Raw genomic sequence first — 15,549 nt, forward strand, 5'->3', positions numbered from 1 at the left:
CATGTCATCGCTAGCTAGCAATGGAATCTGGTTAGCTCTTTAGGTTCAGGTTAGCCGTTTCACGCTAGGCACATTTTTTGTGTGTTGAATAACGTCCAAATGTTACGTAGCCTCACTTGAAATACTCCGATTAGGTTCAACCTTCGTAGCATAGCGGCTATCTCATAGCATTAGCGGGATGTCGTTTCACTTCACAGTACTTTTTTTTTTTTATTTGTGGAGGAATTTGTTCATGTTTTGGCATTCCGGCTCTGGAGCGTGGAAGAAATAATTTAAAAACAGTAGAAAAAATGACATTTGCGGCACGATCTGCTCTTTTGAAGTCGCAGATTTCGCCGCAAAAGCGCTCAAATAAACAAAGACAATTCCGCGGGCGGCCACTAGGTTGTGCAAAAGAGAAGCGCCCCCCTCGCCCACCCGTCGCTCACAAAGTAGCACCATTATACAGTGGACACTTGCTCGTTTAGGAAATAGTAATGCATAGATTATAACATACGTGTTTAGGATTATATGCAGGCGGAGCGATGAGCATGAAAACCATGAGTTGGTGTGTGCGTGTTAGTGCGGACCCAACGCAAATTGCACGCGCTCGGCCTTGGACGCCGCCGCCCCCCCTTTTCTGCTCAGGCCCGACCGGACTGTTGACAAGAATCCAATTTGGCTTTTTTTTTTTTGCCGTCTGCTTGCACCCGCCCAAATGCACTTTGAGTTCAGAAGCGACTCATTTGTGACAAGCACCGTAAAAGGAGAATAATTCACTTTGGGCTCCTGCATTCCATACAGTTGTGTTTATTTATGTTTGGAAACATCAAGAAGGGGGAGGGGGGGTGCGAGTGCAGCGCGGCCGTCAATTTTCCCTAATGCAGCGGTTCTCAAACTAAGGTGCCTGGACAAAATCTTTTGCACTAAAAGATGCTTAATTAGTTCCGCCTTAGTAGTTTTGTTCCCCCCCCCCCCGAACAAAAATCCTCATTACAGAAATAAAGTTCTATTTTTCCCCACAACAAAAGGCATATTTCTTTTGTGAAAAATATAATCCTATTTTTTTAAAAATAAATGAGTCTTTACCAGAATAAAAAGTTGAATATTACGAGAATAAAGTTGGATTTTTCTTAACATTTTGACTTAAATACGACTTTATTCTTGTAAGAATATAATCCATAATCTCTTCTCAATTCTTAAACTGTCATTGTTTCTTGTACACCTTTTTGCTTCTTTTTACAGATTATAAATAGATTTTTAATATTATCATCAATTCATCTGATTTTGCTATTGCAACATTTTTGTCATGGTGGTTTATGGCATCAAAGTATTTTGTCCTGGACCCAAAAAGTTTGAGAACTGCTCGATCGGTCCGTTATTTGGTTCAAAGACCGGACCCAAGAGTCCTGATTTTAAAAAAAACAAAATAAAAAATACCCAGCTATGAGCCACTTTGGTCTTTCGGGTTTTGTTCAGAAAGAAAGAAAGAAAAAACGCTCTGCAATGCATGAGGGCTAAACGGCGGAAAGATTTGAAATGGTTCTTTTGACTTGTTTGCTAGCAGCTAAGTTAGCATCTTTTAGCTCGCGTTTTGCACGATTTGGAGCGCTGCAGTGTGGAAAACAATGAAAAGATGCCTGGCCTGGCCTCTCCATCCTTTTGTCACGTGGTTCGGGGTGGACCGGGCCAGGCCGGGTCAGGTCGGGCGAGGCCTTCTCCCCTCGCCTACATTCGGTAGTTTCGGCCTGCGGCGTGACCTCGACTTGAGTTTTTGGGATGCGCTTCCTGCAGGGGGGGGGGGGGAGAAACACACTTATCAAAACGCTCAAAACAAAATGGCTCCTTCAACCTGACGACAATGGCACACTTTGGAAGGGGGAAACATCCAAGGTGGGAGTTTCATAATCTGAGAGCTGTTTCTTTTTCCCTCGCGTGTCGTGTCGCTCGATACGCCGCGTAATGCGCAGTGGCAGAGCGGCGCGGGAGTGCCACTACCACGAAAACCACTTAGTTCCTTCGCCCACTAATGTTTTTCTGAGAAAAAGAAGCGCACGCACGCACACACGCGTGGCACACTTGGCCTCTTCGGAGGCATCGCGTGAGCGCCAAAAGAAAACGCCGCCGTGTACCTTAAAGGCTGAGTGAGCGTGTCCGGCGGCGGCGGCGGCAGGTAACGGTCTCTGCGGGAAGAAGGAGACACGATGAGTTGACGGGCGGCTCCCCAACTGGCCGCATTCTCTGCTCACCTTCTTGTTTTTTGTCTTATCCGTCTGGGCGGGCGCCCGTCGCTCCGAGCTCTTGTCGGCCTTGTGTCCGGCGGCGGCCTTGGCGGCCCGCGGCGCGTCCGTGTGGCGCTGGGCGCGCACCGAGCGGGCGGCCTTGCCGGTCTTTGCGGGCGCGCAGTACATCTCCAGCCGCCGCAGCTCGCAACTCTGGAAGCAGCACTCGTCCACGATGCCTCGCGAGCGCCGGGCGTTGGGGCCGTAGCCCGTGGGCTTGCCTGGCGAAACGAAACGCAAAGCTCGTTTGTCTGCGTGGCTCCACCATGCTGTCAAGCATTCAACGTCAACAATATTTACATTCAATTTAATTGTCTGTGCAGCTCCATATATTATCCAGTCCATCATATTTAACGATCCGTGCTTTCCTTATGTAGCGCGCGGTCCACGTGTGGGTGTAAATCGAGCCGCCTCGCACATTTAACGGTCAGCGCGCCTCCCGTGTCGTAAATTTGCCAGGGATTTCGCGCTCGCGGCTTCCGTGACAAAGTGTCAACAGTGCACTTCGACTTTTAGCAGACAATTTTTGTTTGGTTTTGCTTCCCGCGTGTCGACATGTCCACAGGTGGAATGGCTTTTGGATCCCTCGGCCCATTTGCGATTTCCCCGCTGGCTCGAAGCGAGGCAGGACCTGATGGCCTTTTCCTCGTTACCAAATGAAAGAATCATAATTTAAGATGGCGTTTACAAGGAGGAAATGCCTTTCCCTCTCACACTTAATAGCTCTTGGCTCTCAGGCTCACCGGCGCTGACAAAGTCCATTAGGTTCTGCCGGGGCCGACCCGTTCCGGAGGCTTTCATTCAAAGAAAGACCAGCAACGGACGGCGCTGGCGGAGGTGACAACCAGTCGCCCGAGCTAAAAATACGACGCGTGGCTGCATTATTTAGCCCGGCGGCAGTTACCCTGGCGGGGATTCCGTCAAAGCCAAAACACCTTTATAGCACAAACTGCGAGATTATGTAAGGAGAGGAGTGCGCCTGCATGCCAAGGAGCCATCGTGACTTGCAGCACTTTCAAGAAAAAGCAAATTAACAACCGCAAAATAGCCGGCAGCCCCGCCCGCCCGCCCGCCTGGCGGATTAACAAATCAGATGGCATCGCTTGGATGATGTCAGATAATCAGCACGGGCAGGTTGAGGGGAAAAAAAATCATGCCGATGATAATAATCAGGTCTTAAAGCTTGATACGCTTTTGCGGATAATGCCCGTAATCCCGCGCAAACAAGAGTTTTTTTTTTTTTTCCCCGATCGGCCCGCGCGCCGCGAACAAACGCGCTATCGCTTGAGGCAGAAGGCCGCACGACGACAGCCAGTTATTTTTTCCAACGCGCCGTCGAGGTCTCCAGATCCGGATTGACACTTTTTCCCCTTCAACGTCGGCCGACTGCCGACTTTTTTTTTTCTTTCTTTCTTTTTTTCCAACAAGTGATTTACTCTCAGAGTGCATCTGTCGGGAACAGTCGGCCCGGCCCGGCAAACGGTAGCGGCGGAGGGGAGGCTCCGCCCCGAGCCAACGCTCGCGGCAGCTCTGGGAAACATCAACGGCTTGGATTCTCCTTCCGCCATCATTCCAGAAGGGCACGCCGAGTCTCTTGATTTTTACAGTGCGCTCACGCTGTTCCTCAAAACCCAAAGCTTGTCGGAGCTGGCCGGCGCCGCGGAGGCTTTACGGCCGATCGGGAGCAGCTCGTTTTGGAGCGGCGCCGGCCCTCCGACGTAAAGACGGCGGAGCTCTGCGTTCGAATCCAATCTTAGATGTAAAAACTTTAAGACGCCCCGGTTGATTGGAAAAAGGTGAGCTGGCTCCAAGGCCGGCCGGGCCGGGCCGGGCCGTCTTACAAATATTGGAAATCCAAATAGGAAAAATGACGTGCGCGGCCATCGCTAGAAAAGGTCGTGAAAGAAATTCAAGAGAATCTCCCGCTGGAGCTCACGTCTTTGCAGAGAAGCCCCGCGTGTGTGACGGCATCAAACTAATGAGGTCTCGCCGATGTTTTGGTCCCGGGCGGACCCCCCGCCGACGTCTTTGAGATGCCGAGGACACGGGAGGTCTTTCTTTGCACTGGGCCGTGCATTCAGGTTTGCGGCGGGCAGGCCGCTGGCTCATCCCGTAATCCCCCCTAATCCGCAACCGCCGCTGAGGGCCAAGGCCTCGCCGCTTGCGTGCACGCATGTGACGTGCTATTTACGCATTCTCCATCGGTAGTGAAATGGAGCGAGAGCCGCCGCCGCCGCTGCCGCCCGGACCAATTTCCTGTGTGGCTGTGCCAGATCTGCGCGCAAACAATTAGGGAAGTTTTCGCTTTTTTTTTTTTCTTTCTTTCCCGCGCTCACTCCAGAGTTTCAACTTCGACTCCGGCCGAGGCGGAAAAAGCCGAGAACCGCCATGCGGCAGAAGCTCTGCACACGCGCCGACTCGGGATTTCTAGGTCAGAGCAATAATTGGAAAAAGTGACTACGGATGTGGATTCTTGCGCTACCGCAGTTTGTTTCCACCCAGCTAAGTATTTAGTAATCCCGTCAGGGCAGAAAGCGCCTCGTCCTGAAGGCTAAGTGACACGCGGAAGGTGGACCGGCGAGGCCGGCGGTGGTCGCGAGCAATGTCAGCGGGCCAACACAAGCACGGCGGATGGGAACACTCGGGGAGGGGAGGTCCTGAACTGGACGCCGCCCAAATGGATTCTCCAGATCGCGGAGGCGCTCGCTGCCGAGCCAGGCCAGCAGGAGGAGCCGTTTTTTTTTTTTTCACGCCGGGTCAAAAATGCCATGGTAAGGCGACGCAGGAAAGACCAACCGCAAAACGGTCTGCTCTTGCTTAAGGAGCTGCGAGCTCACTCAACGGCTTGGCCGCCGTTCAAGGCTTCCACGTGAATCCCACACTCGCCTTCGAGGAGAAACGCTCGTAGTGAGAACGCTCGCTAGCCAACATTTGGTGACGTAACGAGCGCCGACGTACTAAAGACCCGAATACCCATCGTTGGTCCATCACGATAATGTGTCAACGTAATGAAGCGGTCGCTTGACTCCATTTCAAGTCTTAAGTGAAGGTAGCGCCGGCGGCCGCATCTCCTGGACAGAGGAGGAAGGGAAAACACGCTAATGCCCCGAGCAGGTCCGACGGACAAGAACATGGTATGTTGGACCAGAGCGGCGATGATGAAGAGAGAAAAAGCCAAGTGTGACTGGGGGAAATCTGGCGCCGGCAAGCGGCGCTCCAGCGCTGCCAGCAAGGTTTTGGACGGGCAGAGCTCGCTGCCGTTCGGAAGCTTGGTGCCCCTCCAGCAGCCGAGCCTCTGCGGCCAGATCCAAAGTGCCTGGCAGCCGTGCGCCGGGAAGGACGCGTGGCGCCAAGCGAGGAGCAAGGTGCACTCTGACGCCATTGGAGACCAGTGTACTCAAGACTCCTCGACTGGAGTTGAAGCACACATGACAAGGTGGAGATGTGGCACCATCACCACGGTCTCTCATCGCCTAATCCTTCATCATTCAGGTTAAAGCAAGCAATTAGTGGGCAAAAGGCTTCAAGTAGAAAAGCACTTGAGATGCTGCAAGGGATCACCCCCCCCCCCCTCCCCTCCCCAAATGTCTTTCTGGAATTGGCAGCTGCCAAACGTTGTGTGGAAAAATCTCTCGCAGCTTTGGGACCAGACCAAAGCCTCACTAATGGATGTCAAAGCGGCACGCCGCTCCATCGATTATAAGCGAGATGGGGTTGGCAGGGCTTTTTTTTTTTCTTTCTTTTTCGAGGGGGGGGGGGGACACGTCGGAGGTTGAGAAACAAGAACGGCAATGTCATGTTTCACTGTAGGGAAGGAAGCAACCGTAATGGAACAAGCGGAGATTTAACTCCTGCTTTTCTTTTCCCCTTCTCGGGTGGAAAACATGAAGTTTCGACCCCCCTGACTCCGCCTTAAAGACTTTCCCTGATGGCCAAAGCTGCCACTTGACACCCGCCATCATCGTTCTTATGCTCGCTTTAAGCCTCACTTGTGGTTTGCTTGGTTCGCACGTCTCTCCTCCGCCTTGCTTAGCATCGGCCGCTAAAGACAGGCGCGCACGTTTCACTCAAACAATAAATTCAATATCTGACATCATCAAATATTGAAATATACATAGATATCATTTTTGGATCTGCATGATCTGAACTCAGAAGAATTCAATTTAAAAGCGGAGCTTGGAAACTTTGGAGCCGAGGTCCTGGAGGTGAAATATTTGACCAAGGTCACACCGATTCAACTCGACATGATCAGAATATTTGTGGGTATGCACTCACTAAAAAAAAACAAAAAAAAAAACGAGATGAAGCGGCCTCATGCAATTATTTGCGCGATCCGAGATTGTTCATTGCAGGTGTGAGAAAACGGGACGGGACCAGCATCTCCCGGAAAAGGATGTGAATGTCAAGGCGGCTGCTTTTTTATTGATGAGCTCAGTCATGAATAAAAAATAAGAAGGAAGCGTGCGCGCGCATGCATGCGGGGTGCACTTACTGAAATAAAAGCCCCTCTCTCCGCACACGAACTGCAGCGTGTCGACCAGCTCCGCCCCGCACAGCGTCTCTGGCCGCGCCCCTGAAGCCGCCGGAGTCAGGCTGAGGACGCACAGCAGTAGTGAGAGGGTGTGGCTACGGGACATCCAGCAGCACATCGCACTCTGCCGGAGATCAAGAGAGAAAGTCAGAGGCGCGAACAGCGCACGCACTCCCGCAATCCGCTCGCTCGCTTGCATGAGAGCCAGACTTTCATGTGCGCAAAAAAAAAAAAAAAAAAATGCATCCAACCAACATTGAACCGGAGAAACACTTGAGATTGAATTCAAGAGTTTAAAACACGTTACCCCCCCAAAAAACAACAACAAAAAAGCCGGCTTGAATGTGCAGCAAAAAAAAAAATGCTATCTTGTCTCGCGAAATTACGCACAAGAACCGCTGCGAGCACTGACAGATGCGCACCTCCCCGAGGAGGGGAACAACCGGCCCCGCGAGTGCAATAAAACGTCATAAACACCTCCAGAGTGCTCGCAAACGGAAGCCGCGATCGTCAACAATCATCACGTCCACGGAGGGAAAGAAAGGTCCGATAAAGCCATGCGTGCAATTTAGGCGAAGGGGGGAAAACCAAAACCCAAAAACGCCAAAAGGACAAAAAGACGGCAGACAGAAATGCAGGCGAATGTTGCATGCGAGGGAATAAACTTACGGCGGGCGCGCATGTCATGTGCTGAAAATAAAAGCACATCATGAAAATAACATGAAAAGTGTGCGCGCGGAGCAGGTACAAGTTACCTTGAGGACGTCCCATAAATGCCAACAGGGGGAGGAAAGAGCGCAGGACATCCCCGCGGGTCTCCGCAAGCAAAAAAAAAAAAAAAAAAAAAAAAAAAAAAGCCGACGAGGAATCAACTTGTTTCAAGTCATTAAAAAACTGAGAAAAGACGGAAAAAAAGAAAAGAGGAGGAGGAGGAGGAAGAAGAAGAACGAACGGGGCAGAAAAAGCGGACGAGATGCGCGTGCCGGCCGGGGGCCAATGTCACATCTCAACGTTCCCACTTTTGTTCCATTGCGCACGCTCGTTTTGGAGAGAAGTGAGATTTAGCGAACAGGAGACGGATTTAGCGAGAAAATCCCTCACATTTATCTAACATTACATACACTGCAAAGACATGTGGAGGGGAGAAGAGCAGGAGACAGCTGGGCCAGCCTTCAACCCAGCTCGCGCTCCTCCGAAGTTATTCATTAAGGATTTTTGGGCACGCGCTCAAATCACGTCATTCTTTTTTTTTTTCTCTCTCTCTCGCTCATTTTTTTTCTCTGCTTCTTAGAAGAGGCTTGAATCGCTGCGAGTTCCTTTGCTGTGAATGCAAACTCGCAGTTTTTTTTTTTTTTTGTCATTCCAGCACATGACAGCTGATCTCGGGTCAGTTTCACCTTGCAACTTGACACATGTTGCAAGGAAGAGAGAGAGGGGGGGGGGTTAGGGGGCGCCACTGAGTAATGACAGTGCACGCAGGGCTTAAGAGGCAGGGAGGGAGGGCGCGCTGGCACGACGAGAGCCAATCTCAAAGCAGGACAGCCGAGCGTGCATGCGGCCCTCCCGGCTTGCATCGGCCACCAGGGAAGCCAAGACACGCTAAGGGGAAGTGGGTCAAAGCGCATGCGCAGGAGCGCGATGACGAAGATGGTGATGATGATGGTGGCGATGACGCCGAAAGCTGATTTGGGATCACGGTATGACCCTGTTGGTGGCAAGTGGCTGGCGCGTTGGGTTGGGACTTTTGGCACGGTGTGGATTACTTTGGGTCGATGGGTTCATTTCTTTTTTTTTTTTTTTTGTGCAAGAAGGCACTCATACAAAAACACAACCATTGACTACCTCTGGACGTATATTAACACATTTGTTTTTAAGTGGGTTAACTTCAGACGTCAATTGTAATGACAAATAACCGCCAGTTGATGGCGGCATTGCACTGCGTCAAACTCAACTCACGTTTATTTAAAGCATTTTTTTTTTGTGATACCAACCTACGTTTTACTGACCCCGAAAAGCTGGTAACAAACCTTTTGGGGTCCCAAAAGAAATGTCAAAGCAACACAATGTTCTATGGGTCAAAAAAAGCAGCTGGCAATAAAGGCAACTGCAGCGGATTGTTATTGATTCATTTTTTGGTGGATTATTTTGAGTGGATCTAATGAGTGCTACGATGCAAAGTGCCAGTTAGCATGTCCGTGCGGGCAAGCAGGGTCACATGAGGATGCTTGATAAAGAAAGCCATTAATCCTCCGCTCTCCAGATTAACTGTGACGCTTCCGACTCAGAAATCTTGCCCCCCCCCCCCCCCCCAAAAAAAGGGGAGAAATTCTAATACTGAAATGTTTGTTCAATTTGTATTCCCTAAAATTGAGAAGCGTGCACAAATAATTCTAATGCGTTCTCCATCCACACGGGAGGATTTGAAAGTGGTGAACTTTCCGCTTGTCGGACGTTCATATGGAAGAAATGAAGCCAAGCGGAGGGGCGCATGTTTTATCGTTTCCGCGGTAACATGCGAGGGTCGCCGCGGTTTCCAGCGCGCCTGCTGACAATCAAAAGCAATTTTGCAGCGCACTTGTCGGACGTGTGACATAGTGCGTCACGCCGGATTCCGACACGAGGAGGGGGGAAAGAAAGCTCAGCGTTTATTATTTGACCGCAGAAATCCTGCTCGTAAATGTCGCTTTTTGGAATTGTAAAACTGCATGTAAATAAAAGCTGCCTTGTCGAACGTTCCTATGGCAGCGTTATTTACATGACAAAATGGATGGATGGATGAGGCCATAAATCACAAAAAGTCTCTCTAGAAAAATCAAAGGTAAATTGTGTGCTTTGATGTATGATGCTATAAATGACGGCTATTATTTTTTTATGGGGGGAAAACACTGTGTGCTCATTTAAATCCACTTTTATGCAAATATTCTTGCCTTGGGCCATAAATCAATATTGTGAGATCAAAAGGGCAAAAAAGTGCAAGTGGTGTAGAATGCGCGTACATGAGCTCATATGCCATGCAGTCGTTTTGGGAGTCTGGCAGGTGACCATTTTGTGAGCTTCACAAGGCTATGTGAAAGAATGGAATATTTATTGGCACGCACACACATATATGAGGCCCGTGTGTGTGTGTGTATTGCGATACCTCGCGGTGTGCAGGGAAGCCGCACGCTGAAGCAATTACAGGCCGGCATAAATCAGCAGAGCTCGGGTCTGGACAGCGAGAGGCTCCGCAGAGTCATTCTCGCTTCTGCTAGACGACACATCGGAAGCCGGCAATTGAAAAGTGTCATTGTGGTCAAGTTGAGCTGGAAGACACCGAGAAACATTGACATGAGGACAAAAGGACGAGCTGAGCATCATTTGCAGGAGTGCGCATCTTGTACCGTGGCGGGACTCCAGTAGGGGGCGACAACGTCTGACGGTCGGCTGCCCGGTGATCATTTGCGCTACTGTGCTGACACCTATTGGCGAAAGTAGGTAATGACATGAAACGAACACAACGCTGCTTCATTTAAACTGTCACTTTTCAGATCAAATTACTTGATTATGGACTTTGTAAGAAGTACAGTTCACAACTTATTTTTCATTCTCACCAACCACTAATGCAAAACTTCATGTGAACTAAAACTACATCAACATTTGGCAAGAAATGTACCAATTACAACCTTTTCTGACAAACATTTTTTCATTTCAAAGATGGAGCGTATAGTTCCTTACCTTAAAATTTGGAGAATTCCAAACAGGCCCAAAAAAAACAAAACATGAGTAGAGTAGCGTACATCCGGCGTTTGTTTGTTTATTTAAAACATGACAGCTTGAAAACGAGCGAAGCGTGATTTATTAGGCAAGGACGGCCTTTGTCTTTGGTCACTGGAACTCGATCCTGACTTGGGCGAACGTTGGCTCCACCTTGACGGGGTGCGCGGCGGCGTGGTCCCACAGCGCCTTCTTGTGCAGGAAGGCCAGGTCGCAGCGGTCGCAAGCGTAGGTCTTGACCTTGGCCGTCTTGGCCGCCTTGGTGGCGTGCGTGCGCCGGTGCTTCTTCATGTGGTAGGACATGCGGAAGGCCTTGCCGCACACGTCGCACTTGAAGGGCTTCTCGCCCGTGTGGATGCGCACGTGCGACTTGAGGTAGCCCGACTGGATGAAGGCCTTGCCGCACACGTCGCACTTGTACGGCCGCTCGCCCGTGTGGTAGCGGGTGTGCAGCCGCAGCTCGTTGGCGGTGAGGAAGGTCTTGCCGCACACCGTGCACTGGTACGGCCGCTCGCCCGTGTGGATGAGCTCGTGGCGCTTGAGCGAGGTCTCCTTCATGAACTGCTTGCCGCAGCTGGCGCAGGGGTAGCGCACGCCCACGTGCACCTGCGCCACGTGGTTGCCCAGCTGCTGCTTGGTGCGGTAAGCGGCCGGGCACTGGGCGCAGGCCCACGGCCGCGCCTCCGAGTGCGTGCCCATGTGCACGGTGAGCTCCGAGGCCGAGCGGTAGCACTTGCCGCACTGCCAGCACAGGAAGGGCCGCTCGCCCGTGTGCTTGCGCTGGTGCACCGTCAGGCAGTTGGACGAGCGGAAGCGGGCGGGGCACGAGTCGCAGGCGAAGGGGAACTCGCCCTTGTGGATGCGCTGGTGGACGGCCAGGTAGGAGAGCTGCGAGAAGCTCTTTTCGCACTGCGAGCACGGATAGGGCCCGCTGAAGGCGTGCTGCTTCTCGTAGTGCTCGCGCAGGCGGCGCATCAGCGTGAAGCTCTTGTCGCACATGGTGCACGCCATGGGCCGGTGCATCAGCAGGTGGCGCTCGAAGGCCGCCTGGCTGGCCAGGATCTTGCCGCACTCCTTGCAGTACAGGGGGTCGTGGATCCTCTGGTGCACCTGTCGTCACAACAGACGGGCTACTTTGGAGAAAGGGAGACCCGCTCGGTCGCCAACTATTTCACATCAATCGTTAAGTCGCGTGCGGGTACTAGAAGCCAACGTGCGCAGATACTACCTTGAGCATGGTGAGGCTCTTGAACTCCTTGCCACAGGCGCCGCAGGTCATGACATCGCGCAGGTCCGCCTTGCACACCTTCTCCTGGTGCTCCTTGAGCGCCGACAGGACCTCAAAGTGCTTGCCGCAGTTGGAGCACCAGACGGGGATCTGGAGCTGCTGGCCGTCGCCGTGGCTGGGCCCGGCCTTGGCCTCCTTCTTCCAGGGGCAGCGGGCCGTCTTCTTGTGGCAGATGGCGTAGATCTGGTGGCGCTTGAGGCCGTGCAGGTGCTTGAAGCGCCTCTTGCAGTGCACGCAATGGAAGGGGCGCTCCTGCGTGTGGCTCTGGATGTGGCGGTTCAGCGTCTTGACGTTGTCGAAGGAGCCGGCGCACACCGGGCAGGCTTTGGGGGCTTTGCCGCGGGCCAACTGAGCCTCGGGGGCGTCGCCGGCGGCGGCGCTCTCCGGGTTCTTCTCGGCTTGGGCCAGGATCTCCTCGGTGCTTTTGCTGGCCTCCTCGCGGACGCCCTCGTGGCCGTGGATGATCTGGTGCTTCTTGAGCGTGTCGCGGTACTTGAAGCCCTTGTCGCAGCCCACGCAGATGAAAGGGCGCTCCTCCGTGTGCGAGCGCAGGTGCTTGTCCATGTCGGCGCTGCACGGCAGCGTGCGGCTGCAGATGGGGCAGACTTTGCCCTCGGCGGACGTGGCCGGCCGCGGGTCCGGGCTCTGCTCGTCGTGACTCTTGAGTCCTTGACTCTTGCAGAACTCCTTCTGGTGTCGCTTGAGGACGTAGCGGGTCTTGAACCTCTTGTCGCAAAAGGAGCACTCGTGCGGCCGGTCTTCCGAGTGCGACGTCATGTGGCGCTCCATGTCCACCTTGCGTGCAATGTACTTGCCGCAGAGGGCGCAGTTCTTGTCGCCGGGCATCTCCGGAGACTCGGGCTCGGCCGGCGCCGCCTCGTCCTCTGCGTCGTCGTCGTCTCGCTCGTGGACGCGCATGTTGTGGCGCTTCATGTCGTACTGGTCGCGGAAGCGCTTGTCGCAGCGGTCGCACTTGTACTTGAGCTCGCGGTTCTCGGAGTGCGTTTCCTGGTGGCGCCTCATGGCGGCGGCGCGCAGGAAGCTCTTGCCGCACACGGGGCACGTCTTGTTGTTGGGGTGCTTCTTCCTCTGATGCTTGGCCGATCTGTCGTCGTCGTCGTCTTTCTCCGCCTGGGCCGCTTGTCTCTTCAGCTGCAGACGCTTGCTCTGCTTGAGCGGTTGGAACGCCGCCGGCTTCAACGAAGCGTCGTCGTCGTCCGCTTCCTCACCCTCCGCTTCCTCGCCCTCCTCCTTCTCTTTGTCTTGTTCTTCACCCTCCTGAGAGGCGGGCTCCATCAAGCCAGGCGCCTCCTCAATGTGGATGTAGTCCAAGAGCGTGACCGTCTCGCCCTCCACCTGCACCGTGACGCATCCCGCCATCTGCTCGGCGGGCGCTCGCAGCTGGATGTGGTCGGCGTCGATGACCACCTTCTCCAGCTGCGGGAGGGACAGCGAGGACAGGATGCAGTTCCCGAAGGAGGACAGGATGCTCTGAGAGTCGTCTAGTCGGGAGAAGAAACGCAAACGTCCAAAACTGTCGCCTTTCCTCGAGGGGATCGTCTCGACCGAGGAGCCTCACCGGTTAAATCGAAATGTCCGAGGGCAGAGTGGTGCAAGAGCGCCGCCTTCAAGTGAGGCGGGTCGGGAACAGAGTGGACGCACTCGTCCAGGGCCTCCGGGACATTGCTCAACATGGCGGCCGTCTGGAGAGGAGACAAACAATAATCCCGCGACCGTATAATATAATCATGTCATTTGGCTGTGGATCTGGTACCTGCTGGAGGTCCGGGACAGGCAGAAGCTTATCCAGCCTGGAGAGGAAGTCCAACATGAGCACTTGCAGGGCGCTGTCATATTCTGGCCCAAAGGCAGTTGGAAACGCCTCCTGGAAAAGGACGGATTGTTTTGAAATCAGGCCACAAAAAGATCATTTTGACAGCAATCCCCAAAAAAGAACCTGATAGAACTTGTCCCGCTCTTCAGGGTCTTTCAGCAGTAGCTCGATCTGATCCACAAAGTTGGATTTGGCAAACTGGACCTCGGCAAAGCACGGCTGGAAGACAAACGTGGGTGCTTCAAGTGGACAGTAAAAGATAAGCTCATTGGATCTGAATTTAAGACACTGACCTGAGATGCCCATGTCGATATGAGGCCTTTGATTCGTTCTAAATGAACGTCAATGGTTTCCCTCTCTGGATTCTCCTCGGAGCGACACAAATCCACAACCACCTGAAACATGCAACCAAGGACACATTTCTTTCCACCTATCTGATGCTCACCGCTCACTCCAATTTCATCTTTCCTCTAGCTTACCCGAGCCCGAAGACCCAGCAGCAACTGTGCCTTCTGGTCGGGATTCAACAGCTCGGGTAAAATGTCGGTGACCGTGCTGACAAACTCCTCCACCGTGCCGTAGTCCCGTACGTCGCCGCGCTGCACAACCTGCCACATGGCGGCCGACACCAGGCGCAGAGGCGGGATGAAGAGGCGCAGGGAGGGCAGCAGAAGAGGAGAATCTGGACACACATCATATAAACATTTCAATACAAAATAATCATTGAAAGAAATACATCGCTTTTATATACCGCTTGTTTTCATTTCTGTTGCGTTTGTGCAGTGGACTAGTGTGCAGATCATCAACAAATATTCTTCAAACTGTGCTGACCAAACGTCCACATCTTTTTTCCCTTCATTATTTACCCACAAATTGAAATCAATTCATACACATTCATTTCAACGTAAAATAAATAAGCAGGACAGCGGTAACTCCTGCTGCCTTCAGGGACAGGCAAACTGCGTCGTAATTCTAAAACACAACGACAGAAGTCACTTTTGTACGTCAACAGTTGCGGTGAAACTGACGCGATTTGCTGCTTTAGTGTAACAACACTCGTCGCTAGTGCGTGACCAGGGTTTGGACTTTAATATCGTGTTGTCCTTGCAATTTTGAAGCAAGTCATGGTAGAAAATCCAGTTTCCGGTAAAGTAGACAAACACAGCATCGGTCAGTCGTTAAACATTCTCATCAGTGGCTAAATTAACAGATGAGGTCGCTGGATTTAAAATTCAGCCCATCTGACCTTTCGAATACATTTAAAAATATGATGATGACTTAGCTTAGCATAACTAGCTGTTGCTTAGCTTCTTCCAGCTAAGTGAGCGGCTACGTTAGCTCAGCGCCATCTCACAGCGGGCTACGCCATGTTACGAATCGGACGCACACAAGGCAAAAAAGAAAACGCCGTAAACTCACTAGGAGTGAAACATTTATCATTTATGTTCCGTTTACCGTGTTCGGCGCGATGCAACGCTTCCATGTTGCTAGGGAGGTCTTTGAAAAAGCCCAAAATAAAGAGTACTACGGGGTTCGATTGTGAGAAAACGTCCGCCCGGCCCTACGGTGCGGTGCCAGTTGGCGGGGAAGGAAAAGGCGGCTCGATTTTCTCTCCCGACTGCGCAGGCGTCGTCGTCCTTTAAGAGGGTTTCTCTCGTCTTCAGTCAGTTGTCTCCCAACATGATAACCTTGAATTTGGTTTGATATTCTCGCATTTACAAGGGAATAAAAGCTCCACAATGCGGAACATTAGCAAACTTTCTCCCCCTCGCTAAGTGGGGAAAAAAGGAAGAGGGACGGTTCTTCTTTGGTTGGTGAAGTGAACGAACACCGCCTACTACAGACCATTTGGAGTACTGCAGGGTTAGGGTGCAAAATTAAA

General features: G+C 52.2%; 2 protein-coding genes across 5 annotated transcripts; both read right to left on the bottom strand.

Annotated features, from left to right (window-relative positions):
* Positions 1–692: 692 nt before the first annotated feature.
* On the bottom strand, positions 693–10,075 carry igf1 (insulin-like growth factor 1). Of its 3 annotated transcripts, none has more exons than XM_088366459.1 (5): positions 9,932–10,075; positions 6,754–6,916; positions 2,229–2,482; positions 2,112–2,162; positions 693–1,767 (listed from the first exon to the last, which is right to left on the bottom strand). In XM_088366459.1, the coding sequence occupies exons 2-5, from the start codon at positions 6,908–6,910 to the stop codon at positions 1,708–1,710; spliced, it is 522 nt and encodes a 173-aa protein (XP_088222585.1). In that variant the 5' UTR covers positions 6,911–6,916; positions 9,932–10,075; the 3' UTR covers positions 693–1,707. The 3 variants fall into 3 exon arrangements, with proteins under 3 accessions (XP_088222585.1, XP_088222583.1, XP_088222582.1); XM_088366457.1 differs by lacking the exon at positions 9,932–10,075 and adding an exon at positions 7,548–9,092; XM_088366456.1 differs by lacking the exon at positions 9,932–10,075 and having other exon boundaries at positions 6,754–7,504.
* A 480-nt stretch (positions 10,076–10,555) lies between these two features.
* On the bottom strand, positions 10,556–15,489 carry LOC148379078 (uncharacterized). Of its 2 annotated transcripts, none has more exons than XM_088366453.1 (8): positions 15,123–15,489; positions 14,147–14,349; positions 13,961–14,062; positions 13,791–13,886; positions 13,608–13,718; positions 13,413–13,536; positions 11,774–13,335; positions 10,556–11,655 (listed from the first exon to the last, which is right to left on the bottom strand). In XM_088366453.1, the coding sequence occupies exons 1-8, from the start codon at positions 15,148–15,150 to the stop codon at positions 10,657–10,659; spliced, it is 3,225 nt and encodes a 1,074-aa protein (XP_088222579.1). In that variant the 5' UTR covers positions 15,151–15,489; the 3' UTR covers positions 10,556–10,656. The 2 variants fall into 2 exon arrangements, with proteins under 2 accessions (XP_088222579.1, XP_088222578.1); XM_088366452.1 differs by lacking the exon at positions 15,123–15,489 and adding an exon at positions 14,419–14,949.
* Positions 15,490–15,549: the final 60 nt, after the last annotated feature.

Source organism: Syngnathus floridae, chromosome 22, assembly GCF_059516105.1.
Source record: "Syngnathus floridae isolate MCC-2025c chromosome 22, RoL_Sflo_1.0, whole genome shotgun sequence".
NCBI classification, from domain to species: domain Eukaryota; kingdom Metazoa; phylum Chordata; class Actinopteri; order Syngnathiformes; family Syngnathidae; genus Syngnathus; species Syngnathus floridae.

Bases quoted from the DNA above. Each gene is read 5' to 3' on its own strand.
- LOC148379078 (XM_088366452.1), bottom strand. From the start codon at position 14,470: ATGATCTGCACACTAGTCCACTGCACAAACGCAACAGAAATGAAAACA. The intron at 13,887-13,960 runs GTCAGTGTCTTA...TTTGTCTTCCAG, and splicing joins TATCGACATGGGCATCTCAG to CCGTGCTTTGCCGAGGTCCA. The intron at 13,336-13,412 runs GTGAGGCTCCTC...TCTCCCGACTAG, and splicing joins CGGACATTTCGATTTAACCG to ACGACTCTCAGAGCATCCTG.
- igf1 (XM_088366456.1), bottom strand. From the start codon at position 6,991: ATGCAAGCGAGCGAGCGGATTGCGGGAGTGCGTGCGCTGTTCGCGCCT. The intron at 2,483-6,753 runs GTAAGTGCACCC...TCGTTTCGCCAG, and splicing joins AGAGAGGGGCTTTTATTTCA to GCAAGCCCACGGGCTACGGC. The intron at 1,768-2,111 runs GTACACGGCGGC...CCCCCCCTGCAG, and splicing joins ACGCTCACTCAGCCTTTAAG to GAAGCGCATCCCAAAAACTC.